Source organism: Cyprinodon tularosa, unplaced genomic scaffold (assembly GCF_016077235.1).
Source record: "Cyprinodon tularosa strain WSP-4 unplaced genomic scaffold, ASM1607723v1 ctg222, whole genome shotgun sequence".
Lineage (NCBI taxonomy): Eukaryota > Metazoa > Chordata > Actinopteri > Cyprinodontiformes > Cyprinodontidae > Cyprinodon > Cyprinodon tularosa.
This window is the reverse complement of record NW_024038830.1, coordinates 1,415,113-1,437,204: the sequence shown is the minus strand read 5'-3', so window position 1 is coordinate 1,437,204 and position 22,092 is coordinate 1,415,113. Positions and strand designations below refer to the sequence as shown.

General features: G+C 36.3%; 1 protein-coding gene across 1 annotated transcript; it reads left to right on the top strand.

The window, feature by feature from the left end:
* The first annotated feature begins 1,562 nt into the window (after window positions 1–1,562).
* Window positions 1,563–4,136, top strand: six6a (SIX homeobox 6a). The gene is made up of 2 exons (XM_038286264.1): window positions 1,563–2,606; window positions 3,388–4,136. The coding sequence occupies exons 1-2, from the start codon at window positions 2,035–2,037 to the stop codon at window positions 3,551–3,553; spliced, it is 738 nt and encodes a 245-aa protein (XP_038142192.1). The 5' UTR covers window positions 1,563–2,034; the 3' UTR covers window positions 3,554–4,136.
* The last annotated feature ends 17,956 nt before the right edge of the window (window positions 4,137–22,092 follow it).

Sequence of the window (22,092 nt, the reverse complement as noted above, 5' to 3'; positions counted from 1 at the left end):
TCAAAACACTTTCATATTTAATTGATAATTCTTCTATAAGCATCGCAGTTCTTGTAAATTTAGTTTGGGACTGGATGCTTGCAGACATTAAAGATTTACAGACAGCTAAATATTTCAAGACGGTACCTTGTCACTTGCCCTTAAAATGTATTTCCCGCATGGTTCGTCTGAAAAGGGGTGCAAGCCTTTATTTATATATATAAAAAAAACAAGTAATTATTAAAGGAAGTGAATTATCCTAATGTAAGAAATGTAGGCCTATTAACCGTGTTTTTTTTTTTTTTATTCTTTTTATTTTATTTTCGATGAAGATGTGATCTTTGGAAAACAAGTATGAACAGCCTTTTTTGGAAAAAAAAACATTTCATAACCTCGCATCCAATATGCGTTCATGAAAAAATAAAATCCCGTAGGGGTGAAATCAGAGTGAGTATGGCGCGTGCGCGGGCACGAAAGATGGATATAGAGGGAGTGAAATAGAGCGCGCGTGAGAGAGGATGTGCGTGGGAGTGGAGGGGGCAGAAGGGGAGGGGGGGGGGATCTGTGAAAATAATATCAGGCCTTTCCGTCAGAATGAACTTTACTACTGTATCCAGCCATGAAATAATCTGACCCGACACTTCAAACCATCTGCGCTATCTATCCGCCCTCTTATTTACTAAATCAGCCTGCGCACAAAACGGAGTGAGCCTGATAGCCCACTAAAAAACCCGAGGAGCCTGCCGGGCCGTCATAATCCTATACACACATACGCGCGCACACATTTTTCTCCTCTGTTGTGTTTTATAAGCATCATAAACTGTACGCTGCATGCGCGCTGATATGCTGTCTACACTGATGGAGGATTGCTGGAAAAGGAAAAAAGGCGCCTTTCAGGACTCCCAGAAAAGACTAATTGTATCCATAAAGTCTGTTTTCTTCTAATGAAATTGCGTTTATTTATTTACAAATCGTAAAACATAAATGTAGGTATTGAGAAGATAAAAATATTTTTTGTTGGTGAAAAGTAAAAAGCAGGCTAAGTAAAACCTTCTTGGCATCTGGATTAATTTGATTATTTTGAATATGCATTAAAGTATTTTACCACATATTATTGCATTAGCAACAGATTTTATTTATTTATTTTTTTAAGAATGGAAAGCTTAATGACCTGTAGGTCTATATATTATAAATCCCAGAAAGGCGCACTGATCACCTTCAGCCAGGGGCTCTGGCTAAACATGATATTGTCTGTTTGATTCTACAGTCTGACATTATCTGCTGAATTTAGCCTTTGGGGGCAGCATGGCCGTTTGTATGCAGCGCGGTTTTGTCGTTTTGCTGCGTAAAGCCGCTTTAACTGTGAGTCTATTTTGGCACTACGGCACACATCCACTGCGCACACTTTCTGCGACACAAAGGCACAGGGAGAGAAGCGCAGCGGGGGCATCGAAACGTTTCAGGACGCGCAGCAAAAAAAAAAAAGGTCAAAATGTTGATATTGTATTTGCAAAGGGAGGCGCTGAGCTCTCGTTTCCGCCCGATTGGCCGAAGTTGACAGTGATTGACGTGTATCCATGGCAACCGTGCAGCCAATCTGCCAAGTCCAATAGGAGATCATAGGAGGGGGTTTGACTAGCTTTTTCTCCCCCCTCCCTTAAAAATACATCTCGGCTCCGGCTTTAATTCTTCTCTGCATTCAGTCCCAGGCTACCTTGAAAAATACACCACCGATCGGGCTTTAAAGGTTCCTGCTTCCTCGGCCAGTTGCTGCCCGCCAAGTTCGCCGCGGCTGAAGATGCGGTAGCCGAGGCCCCGCACAGCATCTTCCCATCTCAGCGGCATTCCCCTCGGCTGCTCAGAAGGTTGATCTGCTAACTTTGGGATTTGGCTTTTTTTTTTTTTTTTTTTTCTTCTGGTTTTTTTTATTTTTTTATTATTTTTTTTCTGGTGCCTTGGATTGCCTTGGCGCACGGAGAGAAGGCGCCGAGGAGATAGAAAGAGAGAGAGGAACGGAGAAAGGAGGGGGAGAGTGGAAACCCAGCAGAAGCCTCCATGTTTCAGCTGCCCATCCTGAATTTCAGCCCCCAGCAGGTCGCCGGGGTCTGCGAGACTCTGGAGGAAAGCGGGGACGTCGAGCGCCTCGGCCGCTTCCTCTGGTCTCTCCCTGTGGCACCGGCGGCCTGCGAGGTCCTCAACAAGAACGAGACAGTGCTGAGGGCCCGGGCAGTGGTCGCCTTCCACACCGGCAATTTCCGTGAACTCTACCACATACTGGAAAACCACAAGTTCACCAAAGAGTCGCACACGAAGCTGCAGGCGCTGTGGCTCGAAGCGCACTATCAGGAGGCTGAAAAACTGCGGGGCCGCCCGTTGGGGCCCGTGGACAAATACCGGGTGCGGAAGAAGTTCCCCCTGCCCAGAACCATTTGGGATGGAGAGCAGAAGACCCACTGCTTCAAGGAGAGAACACGGCACTTGTTAAGAGAGTGGTATTTGCAAGATCCTTACCCGAATCCCAGTAAAAAGAGGGAGCTTGCACAAGCTACTGGACTCACACCCACACAAGTGGGAAACTGGTTTAAAAACCGGAGACAAAGAGACAGAGCGGCGGCTGCAAAGAACAGGTGAGCTGGAGCATCCTGCACATGTTTCTCCATGTAAAAATTAGACAACAATGGATAGAAAAAATCTACATGGAGCATAAACTGGTCAGTTAGCGATAAGGGGCAAACTAGATCCATCCAGCTTTTCCATAGATTGACTTATTAGATCCTGAATTTTACTACTAATCTTGTTTTGTATTTAGTCGCTTATAAAATGCTTTATAATGTAAGAAGAGTCTTACTTATCTGAGATGCTATCTGAATATTCTAGATATATTGTGGGTTACTTCGTCTATCAAGAATGCAAAAATAGCATCACTGACTGTTTCTGTGTAAATATTTTGATGGATAAGTCAGCGTCCGAAAGAGCAACAGCAAGACATTTTATACTATATATATTTATATATATTATATATATTTTGCCAAAAAGAAACATAACATTTGATTATTAAAAATCAAACATCTAATCACAATAATTGATTTTGAAATCCTGATACACAATATCAGAATATATAAATATATTTAAATTGTGCAAATAGTTGTATTAAATCTGATGGTTGCTCTTATGTTTGTGTGTTTTCATCAAATTAGCTTTTTTTTAACTGTGCACGTCTGAAATTATGGGTAGTTAATTTAGTTGTTCAATTAACTAAAACAACAAAAGAAGAAAAAAAAGAATTATTTATGTTTTGTTTTGGAAAATATCCTTGAAAAATGATGTTATATTCATTGGATATGCTAAAAATGATGGCAGCCTTTTGAAGCCTTCCTGATCGCCTTTCTCTGTCTCCTTCCTCACCAGGCTACAGCAGCAGGTTCTGTCCGGCGGCTCGGTTCGCTCCTTGGTGGACGAGGACGGCACGGTGGACCGCCTGGGGAACTCCTCCAGTCCGGAGGCCAGCCTGTCCAGCAAAGCGGCCGCCTCGGCCATCTCCATCACCTCCAGCGACAGTGAATGTGACATCTGACGGACGCACCAGAGCGAACTGACCAATAGAAGGGGAAAAAGACAATCTAATAAAACAAGTAACAGTGCCTGCGTCGAGTTAAAAACACACACATAAATACCCACACTGATTTCTGACGGCTGCCAAAAGTTGATGCAACCCGCGATCAGTGGGTGCCCTTTCAGACCCATAGCCTACTTTTATTTGCGTTTGATCCATGCGTGGAAAACTGACAACGGACATTTTATGGACTAGTAACGCTTGAAGACGAAACCTTAAAAAAAAGTGCAGACGTATATACAAAAAGAAAGGGAAGAAAAAAAGGATGAGGTGTCCAAACTGGTCTGACCTGCTGTTCTCTGTGGGTATTTCATGTTGAAAAGAAGAACTGTGATATTTTTACTTTAAAGTTTTATAAATAATGTTTATTTGCTTATTTAAAATGATCTGCTCTATTGTCTCTTGGAATTTCATATTCATTTGCTTGGTGTTTTTAATACATACCTTGTACACAGGTGAACCTGTTGAGCATGCGCGCTTTAGTGACTTTGTGTTTCAGTAAAAAAAAAAAAAGGAAAAGATAACTTAATAAAACAACTGTTGACCAAGAAAGATTTAAATTTAGACTCTTCTTTGAGTAGGTTTCTTATAAATAAGTAGCTTATTTCTAACATTGAAATGTTAGTGAAGGATCCTCTGGGCTGTTGTGGTTTGGAGAAGCATTTTGGATGGGTTCTAACGCCACGGTGCTGCGTTCATTGACACGTTTCAGAGCTTGGTCTAATTGGCCAACATGCTCTGAGTCCCGTAATGCAGGGTGACAGGGAGAGGTCACCGAGAGGCCGGCTCACTAACCCGGATGATCCGCGGGAGAGATCACAGAGATCAAAAATGCAGCAGATTGCAAACCTGGGTTGATGCTCTGCACATGCACATAAACAACTAGATTCTGCCTCCTTAAAACATGCAAGTGTCTATTTTCCCAAGACAGAGCAATCAAACCGCAACCAATCTTTTAATTAACGCGAACAAGGCTGCAGCAGCTCTAATGATCATTTCGGTAACACTTCACTTAAGTATTGCTGATGCGCACATATTTGCAGTTTTTATTTGGTTTTGTCCAGGTTTTAAGGTAATGTTTTTTTAAAAAGCATTTTGGTATTTTAACGTGAAAGCTGACAAAGATGTATAAATTGGAAGAAATGTAAACTTTTATTGTTTGTTTTGCTCCTAGTCTGCTTCTTTCAATAAAAAAGAAGCACATATCTGTAGAGGAACTAAGCTGAGGAAAATAAAAGGTTTTTTATCTGCTTTTCTTTCAAACTCTGGGACAAAACAGCTAAATATTTCCGTTTCTATTGAGGGAAAGAGGGACAGGGAGAGTTGATGAAAAAGTCTTTCTAGCAGTCAATAAGGTTGTCAAACTGGTCAGCGGTAATCAGTGCTAATGATGGGGTCTGGGGTCCCAGCCGGGACAAAAGGGGCCCCCCGACGCTGTTGCAGGGAAGCGTCCGCGGGTTCCTCTCCAAAGAAAAGACTGCAGAGAGGACAGTCTGGAACATGGAAAACACAACTTCTCCGGTTTGTATGTGTGCGTGGCTGCCTCACTGTGAACTCATTTGTCACATTGAAGGGTTTAATTATTGTCTTCTTATAACAGACTGTTTACTGTACGCAGCTAACTTTCTTTAAAATGAAATCAAAAACTTTTACTAACATTTTAGCAAGTAAAAAACAAAACAAAATAAAACAAAGATTTAAGCCACTTTATTTGTATGTGACTACAGTACTGTATTTTTTGTGCCTGTTGTGATGTTATTATCAACAGCAGATTGAAATCTTCTATTTTCTGTGTTTCTGTGAATATTTTCATTTACAAAAATTCAGAAGCGCAGCTGTTTCCTTGCGCAGACTACAGGTTGTGTCTGTTAGGCTACTGATTTTAACGCGTGTTTGACTGAAACTGAAACCTTGTTGCATAAAGACATTCTTTCTCAGTATTTTATAAAAACTGTAATAATACTATTTGTTGATGCAGCTCTGAGCTTTTAGTCTGTTAGACCATTAACGACTTCATTTGCGCCTTACTCCTATAGCTTCACCAATCAGCCTAAGACCTGCATTTTCCTCCATGCAAGGGGAATAAAACTAAATAATTATTTTTGCAAAAATGTATTCAAAAGAGCAAAAAAGTATGAAGCTAACGGACCTGATCTATCTGACTGCATGAAAGGGAATATATGCAGTTATAGACTAACTTTAACACAGCGCGAGCCATTTTCACACCCTTTTTTTCCGATAGGTTCAGACAATTATAGCTTAAAAATATGATTATTTTTCTTATTATTTCTCTTTTTCTATTTTAGTTTTTATTTATTTGTTTTCTTACTACCCAGTCTTGTACCAACAGCAAACGTGTTTGTATTTACATTTCGTTCTTCTTTTAAAATCTACCCTCACACTTAGACAGTTATAACCTCTGCAACACCCTGAGGGCTTTTATCTCCTGGTTTATTTTACCAATAGAAATATATTATTTTATCTTTAGGACTAATTTATTTAAAATCCCCGGTGAAAGAAAACGTCAGGCCTATTTCAGAAAATGGGTGCTTTAGTCTGAATCTAAATATTCGATGGTTCTAAGTCTTGAAAGTTTCAGTTTTGTAGTTTGAACTGTTTAAATTAATTAACACGCGTTATATTGCCGACATTGATTGTGTATTTGCTCTAATAAACGAAGCACCAGGTTTACCACAATGCAGATTCATCCAGAACTGGAGCACATGTCTTATTGCATCAAGTGTTATTTCTTTGAGAGCCACCGAGGAACCAAACAGCCAAAAATCAGTGATCACACTGTAAAATAAAATAAATCTACAGGCTTAACTCTCACAGCAGCGCGGTTCACTGCATATAAATCTGCGTTGTGTAAAAAATATCATAGCCTATAGAGTTACTGGAATATTTTTTTGTATTATATCAATGCATAAAAGTTTAAAATAAGAGAAAATGTGCAGTTAATAGATTTCTGCCTTAATATGGATATATTTATCTCTTATCAGCTCGAATGATGTCACTAATAAGGAAAACCGTGAACATTCAAGGGGACGGTTGTCCTCAACTTTTTCAGCTGCATTCCCCTTTATATCCTGTCCTTACTACAGCTACTGTCTTTGCAGTACAATGTCGGTGGTTTGCATTGCTGGACCACAGTGTGATGGTCTAATAAAATGTAAAAGGTTAATCCAATCAAAATATTTCAGTCGAATAACAGAGGTGGGCGTTATTACTTGTCTCTTATAGCATGGGTGATGAATTCATAACAAAACTGACTCCTTTAAACCTCCGCTTCTCCATCCAACCTTCAGAAGGGTGTTAGGATGCGTCTCTCTGACGTTTCTCCTTCCATCGGCGTTATTCTCAGGCAATGGCAAACAATAGCATACTGGGAAGATGTTCAGGTCCTGCAGGCTTTGCAGAACAATGCTGTGTATCTAAATGTGAACAGGGAAATGTCAGTGACGCCCCCTGGTGGTCATGGGGTCATCCCGCAAACCGGGGAGTGAAGGTTTTATTGAGCATAGTTGATGTTATTTGTTCATCGTAATGAAAACTATATATATATATATATATATATATATATATATATATATATATATATATATATATATATATATATAGTTTTGTTTTGTTTTGTTTGCTACTTTTTGAATGAAAACAATTGACAGAGTTTGAACACAAGAAGTGCAGAGTTTAAATAATTTCTGATGCGCTCTGTGTATTTATGTTTAACTGTTTTATATATTTTGTAAAATAAGCTAGATTCAAATAGGAATGGAATGTGGTTTACCTTTATTAAATGTTTTGTCAAAGCAAGCTCATGACACCACAATCGTTTGTTCAATGAGTTTACCTAACTTAAATGAGGTAGTTCCATCAGAAATTGAGAAATTGTGCCTTGACACCAATATATTAAGGCAGATTTCACCACGTTAAATTGTAGCTATATTGTGGTGAAAGATGGGGAGAAATTATACAAATGCAAAACGCCGCGACCATGCATTATGCAAAAAAAAAGAGCAATAAGGTTCTTTTTCATAAGGCTGAGCAAACAGATTCGTTATATAGTCAAGCCTGCTGATCGATCTAGTCCGAATCATAAGTAAAAAAAAAAAAAAAAAAAAAAAAAAAAAAAAAAAAACATAGAATCCGGGAGAAATTGTTTGATTCCATAACGTATTGAGAAACAGTCTTCTAAGAGAAAGATAGGTGGTAAAATTTATTTATGGAGGGGGCATATTCTGCTGATATTTGAGCGAAAAACCTGGAAAACAAGAAGTTGCAACATTTCAGCACCATGGACAGAGTTCCTGTTGCTTAATTCTCCAGCAAAGCCCATAACTCATCTTTTGCTGTTAACACTCATAGTGATGTTTTTTGTTTGATACATTGTTTATGCTTTGTTTCCAACGAAGGTAAAATCAATTGAAATATTAGAACAAAAAGAGAAAATTGTAGCACAAACTATACTCCCATAATGAGCTCCAGTTGTTAAGCATAGCTGCGTTTCCTTTCAATCCAAATCAAGTTAGCAACTCAGAAAAGTCTCAAAAAAAAAAAAAAAAAAACTATGACAAAAGGTTCATAAAATAACTATTACTCTTATTAGACATTATTGTGTTTTTCCCGAGGTTCCAACTTCAGGAGTTTATCTGGCATCGATTGGTTCCTTTTAGCGGCTGTTTAGATGAATCTGTTCCGTGACTTGTCTGGAGCAATATCGATCACTGATTGAGCGCATATCGCTGCAGCAAACTGTGACAGACCGTTATTATCTGTGCTTTTGTTTTGAAAGACGCTGCCAGAAGCCTCGGATTAAAAAAGACAGTCGTGGTGCATTGTGGGACTACTAGTATCGACACAATAGAGCAGGATGAAGAAGGTCATGTGGGGACACCAAATGTGTTTTTGTTGTCGCTTTAAACTTATATAGATTTTTTTATTTTTTTACTTTTCTTTCTTATTTTTTCTATATAACTTCCTTCTTACTGTGGTTGACGCAGTGTTTTTCATTCAATAGAGTTAAAGAAAGAGTTAAAAGAAGCAGACCATAATGTCTGATTTTTTATAGCGATAATTTAACTTGCATGTGATTTATCTATACAGTTTTATTTAATTTACAGGAAGGCAGTTGGCATTTTTAATCATTGTAATGTCCCACTGTTATTTTGTAATATAAACCTGATTGAAACAGATTTTTGTACTTATACTTACACTGTTTAAATGTATTGTGTTTTAAGTGAAAAATTGTTGACCGATTTCTTAGAATTTCATATATAATCAGCGTTTTTGATTCATTGTTTTAAACAATCAAAAAAATTTAATATTAGGCAAAAAAGGATGATGGCCTGTCAACTGACAGGGCTAAACGACCATTAAGTACCTGTGATAACTGGTGGTGAGTCTGTTTCTTCACAGTGGACTAATTTTTGGACTTCTCAACCTTTAAAAATTGTTTTAATTCAGCTGAGTGTTTTGTAAATATAAAACTTAAGGTCCTGTCAAAGCATTTCAATCTGCATCAGGACCCGATCTACTCCACACTAAAAACTCTTCCTTCAGCCATCTGAAACACAGGCCAGTGTGCTTTGGATTATTACCCTGCTTCCCGAATATTGGGCATAACGCACCTATATCATGCAGATCATCTTTTTTGAACTTTTAACATTGTTATAAAGTTATTCCCTCAATAAAACCATGCACAAAGTAGTATTCCCCTTAAATCATGCTCTCTGAGTAGCAGCCCCTTCTTGTCCTTGAAAAATAAATGTCTACTGTCCTACATAGGACCATGATTAGCTCCCCTATCCAGAAACCACATACCTGTCCAGTAAGTAACACGTCCATTTTCTCTGATCAGTAAGCAATGATTTGAGACAGAGCACCAAAGTTAAAGTTTAGCACCTATTCTGCACACTGACAGCAACTATTCATTCTTTAAAAAAATGTTTGCTGCAGAAATGTGAGGTTCTCATGAAGGCTGAAGGTATCCACATGGATGAGGACGGAGTCACAGCAAAGGCAGGTGTGCTTCTTCTTACCTGAAATAAAACTACTAATATTTCATAACAAATTAATACTTATTAACGCCCAAGACAACATTTCATCATATATATGCCTATAGTTCAATTTTAAGGACTTAATGAACATGAAATAAAAATATGATATATGAAATCACATAATATACGACCTTTAAGGTCACAAACTAATGACTGGATGATCTTGTTAAGGATGTTTTGCCAGGAAACAGAATTCATGGTCTAACATTGTAGCAAGTCATTCAGGTCCTGAAGTAGCGGTGCATCATGAGATCATCAAATTACCACATCATTTCTGCTAAAGACTCTCCTTATTGCTTCCTCCTCCCTGGATCCACTGCGTGGAACACTTAACATACCCAAACTACTGCTCACCTACCTGTGCACCACCACTGTCTCCATCTCCCTTTTGAACAGGAAACATTGCAATGCACCAAGGATCCATCCCACTCATCACAAGCTTCCGGCCTAATCTTTTGTCAGTATAATCACCAGCCTCCCAGAATATTTCACAACTCCAACCACAGTAAAACTATGGCTTCTTCTTCAGTTCAAACTAGTGATGAGGAGCAATGAGAACAATATACTGTAGGTGCAAGAAAGAATTAGGGGGTAAAAATGTGGCCCCTTCAAGTCTTTGACCTACACTATATGACTCTCACTGCTCCCCACCACTAGTTAGAACTGAAGAAGTCTCTTGGATGAGAGATGAAACGTCTTGTAGAAAACTTCACGTCCAGTTGCCTAAACTGAACTTTTTCAAGCTTGACCTGGATGACTGAGAATCGTCACAGATATGGCTTCTTCTCAAATGTTAATAAACAATAAGGTATGATAAGATAAGAGATATCTTTATAGTCCCACAGTACGGATATTCAGATGTGAAAGTTGCTGCATTAAAAAAAATAAAATAAAAAATGACACTAAAAATAATCACCTAAGTCTCTCTGGTGTCATCCTGTAACCTTCTCCCAAACTAAAAGTAAGCAGTCCTCTTTTTGCAGTGACAATAAACCATATAAGCTTTCCCTAGTTGTCTGTTGTTGCTGTCTGCCCAAAGTCTCACTGATATCCATTATGACAAAGTCAATATTGCTCAAACAAATCCAAACTCATCTAAAGACAACACAGCTATGTCAATCATTGTAAAGGTGTAAAAGAGTATGATCGAAATTTAGCAATTATGGAAAAAAAGAAATAAAAAATTAGTGCACCACATGATTTGATAGCATATAGAACCCCATGTTCTGGAATTGTGGCTGCAGCTCAAATCCACAACTTGCCACCATATGACATGCTAGTGTTAAACATCTATACCTTTCTTTTATCGGTCCATTAACCCTTTGCTTTAACTAGAAACAGCTTTACAGACCTACATTGTTGTAATATTATTTTCCTTCTTTAATCATTTTAGACTTCAGTCCTTTTTCATATTTCATCTCATGGATTTTAACAGTTAACATGTTAAATAAGGCTTAAACTCCAGAAATATGGCTCTAATAGAGTCTGTATTGAAACTATGAGCTAATCTTGGTGTGACTGTTTTTTAGATATCCACAAATACAAAGATTGTTTTGTTTTTTATTAGTTTTGGTTTATTTTTCATTTATTTTTTGTTATTGGTCATAGGGACCAATCTTTCTTTTTGTAAAACAGTAGACATCAAATACTTTGGAAGCCCCAAAATCCAAAGTGGTTAACTTGTTACCATGACTTAAGGACTGTGAGAATGTTTCCTAACATAAGATAAAACTCTTATATATTTTTTTTTATTGTTGTTGTTTTTAATTTCTATCTAGTCTTTTATATAATCTATTGCCAATGTTTTTTTTTTTTTTATTAAACTTGTAGTTAATTACAAGTTTTAACCACTAGATGGAAACAGATTCCAAGGAAAAGGAGGAAGTTCACCTTTTTTTGTTAGGAAACTGTGAGCAATTCTTAGATGTCCTCAGATATTTATCTATGTTTCCAAATATAAATTCATTTTTTTTTTTACTTAAAGTAACTATGTTGCTAACTTTATCTTAGACAGAGAAAAACTCCAATTTAATCTTGAAAATTATTATAGATAGGAAAATAATCCAGATGTCTGCTTGTATCAGTAATTAAATTAAATGAGGAAAAACTGGTTAAAAATTGCACCCAGTGTGACACATTTCTTTGTATTATTGATGATCATTAGTTACAGGTGTTAAAAAATAAGTCACTTAGAATATTGCATAAAAGCAGTACAAAGATTGTTTCATACAGCAGAATCATTAAATAGTGACCATATTACCTACATAATCATAAACTGCTGTCTCTAGAGTCGCTCAGCAGAATGTCAATGATTGTTTAAAGATTGTTTAGTATCAAAGATAGTATCAGAAAGTTGGTTGGAAGGAAAAAGTTTGATATGGTTCATGCTTCATGTGCAAATTAACACAAGTCATCTCAAGGCACTTTAGATGACAATGATGTCAGACTGGTTAACAAGTCCATTTTATCCAGTCACTGACTTGCAAGGCATGCTGTTTAGTATATTGGTGACAAGTGTCCCCTTTAAATTAATGACAATGTCAGAACCATTTTACCTGGACTAAGAAGAACAGTTTGGAATGGTGAACTTTGTTTCCTTTGGAGATCAAAGTTACCTATGCAGAAGAGTGGAGAAGCATTAACTATCTACTGTGAAGTTTCCACAGTCAGATGTATTTAGCTACAATCTCATCCCCTGAGTTTAGTCCACTGTGTTTTATCAAGTCCAACATCACAGAAATACTTTACCAGGATACGTTGGAGCTCACCTTGCCTCATTTTGCCAACAAGCTCATTGGAGATACTGAGATTTGTTTCAGGCAAGACTTTGCACCGGTCCACATCACCAAAGGTATCAATATCTGTTTTAATGGCAATGAGTTTGATAGACCAACACACTAGTAAGATCTGGATCACATAATGTATGAAGTATTGATAAGAGGGCGATGAAATGCCCTGGACCTGAGAGTGCAGAAACAGCAAGGGTTACAATTAAACCAACATTTCCTGCACACTTCAGAAACTAAGGCCGATTTTCTCCTCAGTATTCATTCTGTAATTGGAGCAAAATGAGCCCCAACCAAGTATTTAATGCATAATTTAAGCAGTACAAAGACGCAGTTATTATTTTTAATAGGTCCCTTTTCGGTATTAAAAGTCCTTTTTTGTTGTTCTAATCTGATTGTTTTTTTTTTTTTTTTTTTTTTTTTTTTTTTTGAAAGATACTGATTTAGATTTTTTTTTTATTATTGCCAGTAAGCCATAGCCTGAAAGATTAATTCTTAAAAATAAAATATATCACTCTGTATTTATATCTGTATATATATCTATATATAGAAATTTCAAAGTCCAAAGTTTATACATATATATATAAAAACGTTGTTTTTTAAATATTTTTCCCAGATATCCACCGTTAGAAACTAGAAATATTTACTTGTAGTAATACAACATTGCCGCAAGATGGTGCTCATGAGCTACTAAAATAAGTAATCTGTTCAGCTTTAACAGATAATTGGAGAAAGGTGTCATTTTGGATACTAAAACTACTACTACTAATAATAAAAATAATAATAACAATAATGATAATAATGTTCCAATTGTAATTTTTATTTTCCATTTAAAAATTGTTAACATAGAACAAGATAAAAAGAGAAAAGGTGCAAAAATATTAGTTTGTTTTGTAGGTTTCCTTTAGCTCTCTTCAGCTGCAGCTTCAAAAGTTTTCCCTCCCAAGTGTAAATGAGAGTACAACATGACTGAGAGGCGGGTGTGAATGTACATGTGTAAAGAAGTGTCGAGGCGGAGTAACGGCACCAGTTGGGATTTTAAAGGTCTATATTTAAACGATCTGGTTTCTAGTTTCTGCAGCTGTTGCCAAGTTCAGTGGTGTTCCTGGTTCACATAGTTCACATAAACCTGCCAAACTCTAAAGTGCATAGAGGGGGACTGTAGGACAGCCGGGTGTGTTACATTTGGCTCACAAAATTAAATATGCTTGTCAGGTATTTCATTTAGTTTGTGCACTTACTTCTCATTCAATACTTTTTTTCCACATTTAGTGGAAAATAATACATATAATGTAAATCCATGTGTAAAAAATTATATCTATAGTCTATGTTAAATCTCTTTTCAATTACTTTAAACATACATTTTACAGCTATATCTTAAATCTAAATTTTTTTTTTATTTTATATCTAAATATATATATCTTAAATATTTAATATAATCTATTCTTTCAATGTCAATAGATATTTTAGTTGGAAATCAATATTTTAACATGCATATACATCTAAATCTTAAATATAAATCTATATCTTATATCCTAAATCTCAGACTTAAATCTTCTGGATATATGCTAATCAGTTTTGTCCTTTTAAGTCTTAACTTGTAGCCACACACCCTGTCCTAATGTGCTGCCCATAATATGTATTTTTTATATATATATATATATATATATAAAAGGATTACATAACAGAAATGTAACAATGATCACTACCCACTACTTCATTCAAGAAATACAAATAAATGCAGGGTTTTGCTGATAACTTTATTTATTTTCAAAGGAATACAGAGTGGATAGTGAATAGATTTAAGGAGTTAATGTTTTTTTTGTTTTTTTTCCCCCAAAGATTTTCAAATTTAATTGCATTTTTTTATAGAGTTCATATAAAACCCAGAAATGCATACTTTGGGTTAATTTGCTTGTGTACTTGCACACATCATAAATGTTGGTCTAAAATGTTCTGTGAATTGAAAGAATTGAAATAAAATAATTTAGAACTTGCTGCTTATTTATTGTTTAAAAGAGCAAGTTTACATTTTCTACTGGAGAGATAAATATAACGTTAAAATCTAAGGTTGAGGTTGTAAGAATTTCTGTAGATGTTGACCTTCCTGACCTGCCTCATCTCCAGGCTGATGAGGGGAGGAGGTTTGATCTCGGCAACAGATTTATTTTATCATAAAACCATAACTAAAACCTTTTAAGCTTCTCCAAACTAAGCTTCTTCAGTCACTTGGATTAATACATTCTCTATGTAAAAATCAAAATTAAACCCATGTCATAAACCTGTTTGCCCAAATACCTCCAAGATCTGACCAGTTCACCATCTGAGATTGAATCTATGAGCCGTAGAAGGATCTGTGCTCATATAGATCTGACAGTGGATCTGCTGAGGAAGCCTTGTCTGACTAATGGCAGCTCTGAGCCTAATAACAGAGCTTAGCTGGCATACCAAAGCCCATGGCACATTGGTGTAGAGCCTGGTAATTACCAGCACCCGCTGACACCATGCTGCAAATTTCCCACTCAGCTGTAGGAGGACCAGGTTTTGCTACCAGGATGCTCCTGTGTTTATTTCTTCCCAAACCCTGCATACTTAAAAATAGGAAATGCTTTTAACTTTCTCTGCTTCATGTTTTCTGCTACCTTCCCATCTTAATGCTCAATCATCTCAGAAACATTTGTCTGGCCCATAGGCTCTGAATGAAGAAACAGAAAGACTTTCTCTGTGGATAAACCTTGGATGAAACATGCAGGTCCAGGAAGGGAAGTTTATTTTGCTTGTTTCATGTATTTTAGTTGGATAAGGGGATAAGGGAGGAGTTCATTATTCCCTGGATGTCCTCTTGATTTCTCCTCCTAATTTCACAGTATCTTTCCTCTCCTCTGTCTGGGTCTGTCTGTGCTTTCACCCTCTCTCATCTTCTGTCATCTACAGGCTAAAATTGGCCCAGAAGCTTTTCTCTGCTGGAACTTTTGTCCCTGCTCGGGGAGATGTTTGGCACAGAGAGGATCGTGTTACAACTTTCATTTCCTGAATGTTTTTCTTTTTTTTTTTGTGGGGAAAGCAGGGTATTTTATCCCACCCTGCAGTATGAGGATGAATAACAAGGAAGGAGGAAGATGGCAGCTCGGATTCGGGCTGATGTCATCCCTGCTTCGTCAAACAAACAAAGTTTAAACTTCATGTAGCTGCAGGGTCCTTGTGAAGGGTAGCTGTGGTTTGGGCACCAAGGGGGTTTGGATCATGTTTGGGGGGGGATGTTACTCGAGCTGTTTGTGAGCCTGCAGGACAGATGAAGCGTTACCCCTAAGGAGTCGGGGATAGATTTCATAATCCCATCTACCATACTGCTTCCTTTTGTTGTGTCTGCACAATGACATGTCTGGCTTCTCTTCTGTTCATTTATTGTTTAAATGACAAAAACTATAGCCTCTGTTTAAGGTATAACTGAATAAAGGAAAAAAATAAAGAAAAAAAAATAAACTAAGTTTATCTGTGAGACAGAATCATTATGAATCCAATAAACCAATATTTAAAAATGAATCCAGGTTAGATTTAAAATGTGTTTGCAATTATTGGAGAAAGTTTAAATCTTTCTATAAGTGCAGTGAAATGTTTGAACAAACAGACAAAATTATAAAGAAATAATAAACTATATATGTATATAACTATATATAACTATATATAACTATATATATATATATATATATATATATATATATATATATATATATATATATATATATATATATATATATATATATATATATATATATATATATATATATATATATATATATATGGTTGTTGATGTTATATCAGATTCTCTATCTGCAAAAGAAGCGGTCTTAAATATTTATTTTACAATAGCAAAATACCGGTAGGTAAAACCATATATCTAATAAAAAATCTGCATAAAATAGATTTTTTTCTCTCTGTCTGACTTTGAATCAGACTAAAGCTTTCCCTATTAAAGTCAGCGTTGATTTACAAAAATATTTCTATTCTGTAAATGCTAGAATAATTATTTCTTTATTTGTCTTTAAACTCAGATTTTAATACACAGCTTCAGGCAACTTCAGTCACCTGTTTGGGTATCCTTCAATAAGCTTCCCACAGCACTTTGCTGTTATCCTAGTAGAGATAGCTTTGGTAAGTGTCCCTTAATTAATGTCGGACAGAAAAAGGTTTCGACAATTTTTATATATTGTGTCTCTAAACTTATAATGTATCTTTATTAAATATTCTGGCCAAGTCCATCAAAAGGCAGCACACTCCTATACAAACCCAGATAGACTAGTTAACCTAACAATCCTGCTTACAGATGATGTATAGAAGTCGGAGATCACACACATGCATTTGGAGAACATGCAGTCTGCATGCAGAGAGAGAGAGACCTCAGCTTGGGGTTTGAAACTTGTGTGTCCTGGGAAACAGTGCAACTAACTGAACCACAATGCAAACCCAACAGAACATAAGGTGTGTATTAACAGTTACATGTACTCAGCTTAAATCATTTCTGAAAAATTTGTGCCAGGAAGTAGTTTTGTGTTAAAACGATGCTACTTTTTCTTTTTCTACTATAATTTATAGCCACACTATCTACCTCTAGATATGTGTTATACTGTATGTTTACTACTGTATGGGCTTCAGACTAGGTTGTAAAAAATGATTTATAACTAAGGTTGGACTTACTGACATGTTTAATTAAAATCTCATTTGGAAATGTCCATTTATTCTATCTAAATTAATACCAAAAAAGCTTCTCAAATTTAAACTTTTATTTGAGTGTTTCAAATGACAGAATTTAAACATAACAGTTGTATTAATCTGTCTTATCATATCATTTTGTATTAATCCAGTCTGGTGTTCTGACTCAATAGATTTCTTAAGTCTGCCTTTTATCAAAAAAAAATTGTATCTTTCTATTTTAATGACTTTTTTATTTCAACTTTTTTTTTTTTTTTTAAATCAAAATTTTTTTAAGTTTACTTAAATGTTTGGCTTTTTTCTCCATCTTTGGTCATAATCTAAAAATCTATATAAACTCCTGATCTTTGTAAACATCTCGTGTCTATTTAGCACCTGAAATCTGTATCAACGTATCTCATAAGGGCAAAAATATTGTATAAAGTTAGATGTTAGAAATTATAATTATGTAAAGGTAAAGTACATACTTAATTAATGCTTTTGGAATATCAAACAGGCTTTTCTATAAAATACCGAGTCGGCCAATAAAAAGGAAGCACTTTGTTATTAAACTGGAAAATGATAGAGATAAACCGTTTTTCCTTATTTCAAACAGATTATAACATAAACAATTTGAATTGAGAAAGCTTCCTGGAGAGGTAGCGAAACGTCTTCAAATCTTGGAAACCAAGTCCAGTGGATTGGTTTTTTTAAAAAAACTTTTACAGAATGACTATGACCTGGAAGACTAAGAATCTTCATCAGCAACATAAACAAAGGAAAACAACTACAGAAAAAAAGAGTGAATCTGAAACACCTACATTTATGTCACTTGTGAAAACACAACTGATTAAGTGTTAAATACAAAACAGCTTTATTTAGAAAAGCAATTCAAAACACCCACAAAGTGTCACATTGCTGCAAACAATAAACATACATTAAAATAACTAATAAATATAATTAAGGCATAAAAAAAATAAAAGATTGAACACATTAACACCAGTGACAACAATCAAAGCCAAACAAAGTCTCTAATGTTTAAAGCCAAATAATAAAAATAGGTTTCAAGGAGAGTTTTAAAGTTTTAAAGTATTAAATAGTGGAGAATTTATCATGTGCAGGGGGAGATATGTTATCTAAATGACAGAATGGACTGAAAATGTATATAAAAAATACTTTCTTTAATTAAAGTAAAGTCAAAGACTGTCTATCTATCTCTGACAAATATTAATCTAGATAAAAAATAAATCACAAGTCCCCTATTATATTCAGAATGAAGCCGAACGGGGAACATGAGACAGATTGTAAATGTAAGCGTTTTGGGGACAGACTTCTAACCGGACATCTAATGGGTTTTTGTTGGATGTTTTAAGAATATTTGATCATTTCATAGCATCCAGATTTTCACGTTTGGAAGAACTTGATTTTGTTTAACAGACTGACCTCCAGGTTTGTGACCGGTGAATCTTAGATGCTTAGTGATCATGATTCATGGATCCAACAAGTAATCTGGGACAAGGGTTTATATATTCTAGTTAATGTGGATATGTGTGGAAAAATCCCTTTCACATATCTCTAAAGACCACTTTATCTGCCAGTGAACAAATCAGAAACAGTAACATGTCAGGAAGAGCGTTTTTTTTTTTTTTTTTTTTTTTTTTTTTTGTGAACAGAGATTTTTTTCTTCATTCTTCTAAAAGGATCTATTTAGAAGGAACAGATCTTTGTTAATCCCCTGCTTTGAGAGGAGAGCTACACAGAGCTTCCTGCCTCTTATAGCACAATATATTTAACAGTATAAACTCTGTCATCCTATTAGAAATATTGTTACTCTTCTTGTTAAACTGTTCAAAGATGCAACATGATTTCACGTAGGACATCTCAGTACAGATTTTGTCCTTTACAAGTTTTTTCATTTGTTCTTTTAACTTTGACAAAAAAAGCAACATAGATAACCTGCAGCAGGACTGTTGTCTATCTGTGCAAATCTAGAATAGATACAGAGAAAAAAACATAGAAGAACAGTGACACCGCCGAGCTTCATGGTTGATGTGTTTGGTTGCTGAGGCTAGTTGTTCTTCATCTCTCCTTCCAAGCAGGCCGCACTTGTTCACTCATTTGTAATTGTCCAATCAAAGAGCTTAATATATAACATGCTGATTAAGGCATCTAATATTAAACATGCTGACTGAGGCCTGTGATATATAAAAATCGAGCCTCAGGATTTTAAATTAATTGGAGATTGGTTTTGACCCCTCAAAGATTGATGGAGAGCAGCAGTATGATACAGACATTGCTGATGCCTCTCCTTCTTGCCATTCCGCTAACACTCCTGTGTGCAGAAAAAGTGAGACTTCCTTTCTGGATGTCTTTATACTAATGATTATCAGTTAATTCATGTACTGTATCTGGTCAGCTGCTACTTTCCCTCTGAAATGCAACAGAGCAACAGAACTGAACTCATACTTCCAGATAGATATAAATAATTGTTATGATAGTTTTTATTATGCATTGATTTGTAAAAAGCAAAGCTGTTTCAGCTTTACCCCATAGTGTCAGGGCAGTTTTCTTATTTGAACAGGTTTAATGTATTATATTTTGATCAGTAAACTGTGAGTTTAAGATGTTCCCTGTTAATCGAGCCTTCCTATGATAAAGTAACCTTTGTGTTTCTGTTCATGATTCCTCTTTGTCTATTTTTCTTTATCTGCCAGACGTTGGTCTTCTTGCTCATTTTTCACATCTGAAAGTGACATATACTTTCCTCATAAAAGTTTTCCAAAAGCATCCCTCCGGCTAAAGTCACTCTTCTGTCTGACTTCATGAGACTAATGATGCTAACGGATATCATCTTACTGTTGAGGTTCCAAAAATATAGATATCTGATTCTCAGCAACCAGAGATGAGCTTTGTGTCTGCTGGTCATGTGATCCTCTGCCTCCTGGTCACATTAGTGCACGTCTTATCTTGTATTATGTTATTGTTTTTTCCCTCTCTAATAGATTTGAACATTTCCCCATCTTTAGAGAACATGCATACCTCTTTCCTTTATTTGACGCATAACATGCTATTTAACACTCTCATATTGGAGGGTTTCTTCAGCATGTTCCCTTCCTCCTCCTCCTCATCACTTCTGAACTCCAGGTCACCCATCACTCAGAGGAGTGGAAGAAAGAGATAAATATTTCTTTCAGCTGTGTCACATAGAAGCTTCCTGAATGGCTTCCTGCTCTCCGGTGTGGAAGCTGTGTTTGGCTTGCAGCCCTGATATCGGTGCAATTAACATTTTCCATGGGGAGCTCTGCAAAGCTCCAAGATTTATGGTATAGAAACGTAACTGTTTAGTTACTGTGTGAGATCTACTTTGATCAGTTCTGTTTTCTTAAGAAACATTCAGGAACATGCACACACACACACACACAGCCAGGAGCATTGTGAGATCCATGCATCATTGGTAAGAAAATCTTTTTGGCCCCCTTCCTCCTACATCACCACCTCCACCCCTCTGAGCCAGACCTGAAAAGATCCTTTTGTCCCTCATCACCCACCCAGCCCCTCCTCGCCGCCCCCACCCATCTCCTCTGACTCACACACACAGCCCTCATGCAGCCTCTGGTTATAGATACCTGGGACAGTCTTCCACAGGGCTGTCCTGTGAAGTAAAAGCTACCTGCAGGCACCAGACCATGCATACAAGCGGTTCAACCAATCAAGATGCAAAAATCCCCTCAGCTTTGGAGGTTTCTGGATAGCTGGAGAGGAAACACTGACCTGTGCTGAGGTGGATGGCGCAGGCTCAGACGCACGCAGGCCACTCTCCATGTTTATTTGCACACGTCAGGGCCCTTCCTGCTGCTGATTTAGAGCCACTGCCACTTACGCCGAAATACCCTTTTGATGACTCGCAGTCTGTTTGCCATCAGCAGCTGTTGTTCCTGGCCGCGGCCGGCTTCAGGATGACGTTAACCTCCAGCTTTTGTCTTCTTCCTCTATAGGCTGCATGGAGCACACCCTCCTCTTCTTGCACTTGTTGCTCCTCTGATGAGATAAAAACACAAAGTGGAGAATACAGCAGAGAGATGCAGATTCGGAAGCAGAGGGTTTGAGCTTGATTAAAAGAGTTTCCATGAGAGATTGATTTCAGTCTCCTGGACTTCCTGGAGGAGACTCTGGTAGAGTCTCCCTGTCATACAGGCAGAGAGCCTGTTTAACCCTCAAAGTGTCTGTAATTCTGCCGGCCCTGTTGTAGTCAAATTAATAAGAGGAATCTTACTCCTTGATCACCTGGTTTTGCATCTGCATAATTCAGATAGTGATAACATAACATATAATTTAAAAAAATATATATATATATGCATAGATTTGTAAGTTATTTTCTCTGCAGATTTAATTCACAATACCTTTCTTTAAAATAAAAACAAAAAAAATCTGAATTCTATGAATCTTGAATTGTATTTACTGTATTTACACTAAAGTATTATCCCTGGATAAATATTAACTCAAGGACGGCTCAGTTTTACAATTTTAGGGCAAAAAAGATTTCAGAATCAGATTTGTGCAGAACATGTAAAAAAAAAAAAATAAAGCAAAAAAGTAAAGGTAGAAAGAGCGCTTCTTTAAAAGATGTAATCTAAGCAGGAAAACCCCCCATGCCTTATAATTATAATTAGAAATGTAAGTTGATCAATAGTTATTTTTAAAATGTTCATGTTTTGTAGCAGCAAAACTTTGTTTTCCAATTAAACTATAATCCTTTCCCTCAAATGAGATTTTGCTTTCATATATTTGGCCGTTAATGTTTTTCTGTATGAGCCAAACATTTTCTGTGCTGCAAAAAAATGCTCAAATCAAATAACCTCATGAAATGTCTCTAGAATTCTATTTCTACATTGTAACGTTTTTTATATTTTTAATTTCTCTTTATTCATGACTTTCAAAACTAATACTAAATTTTAGAGGAAAAAAA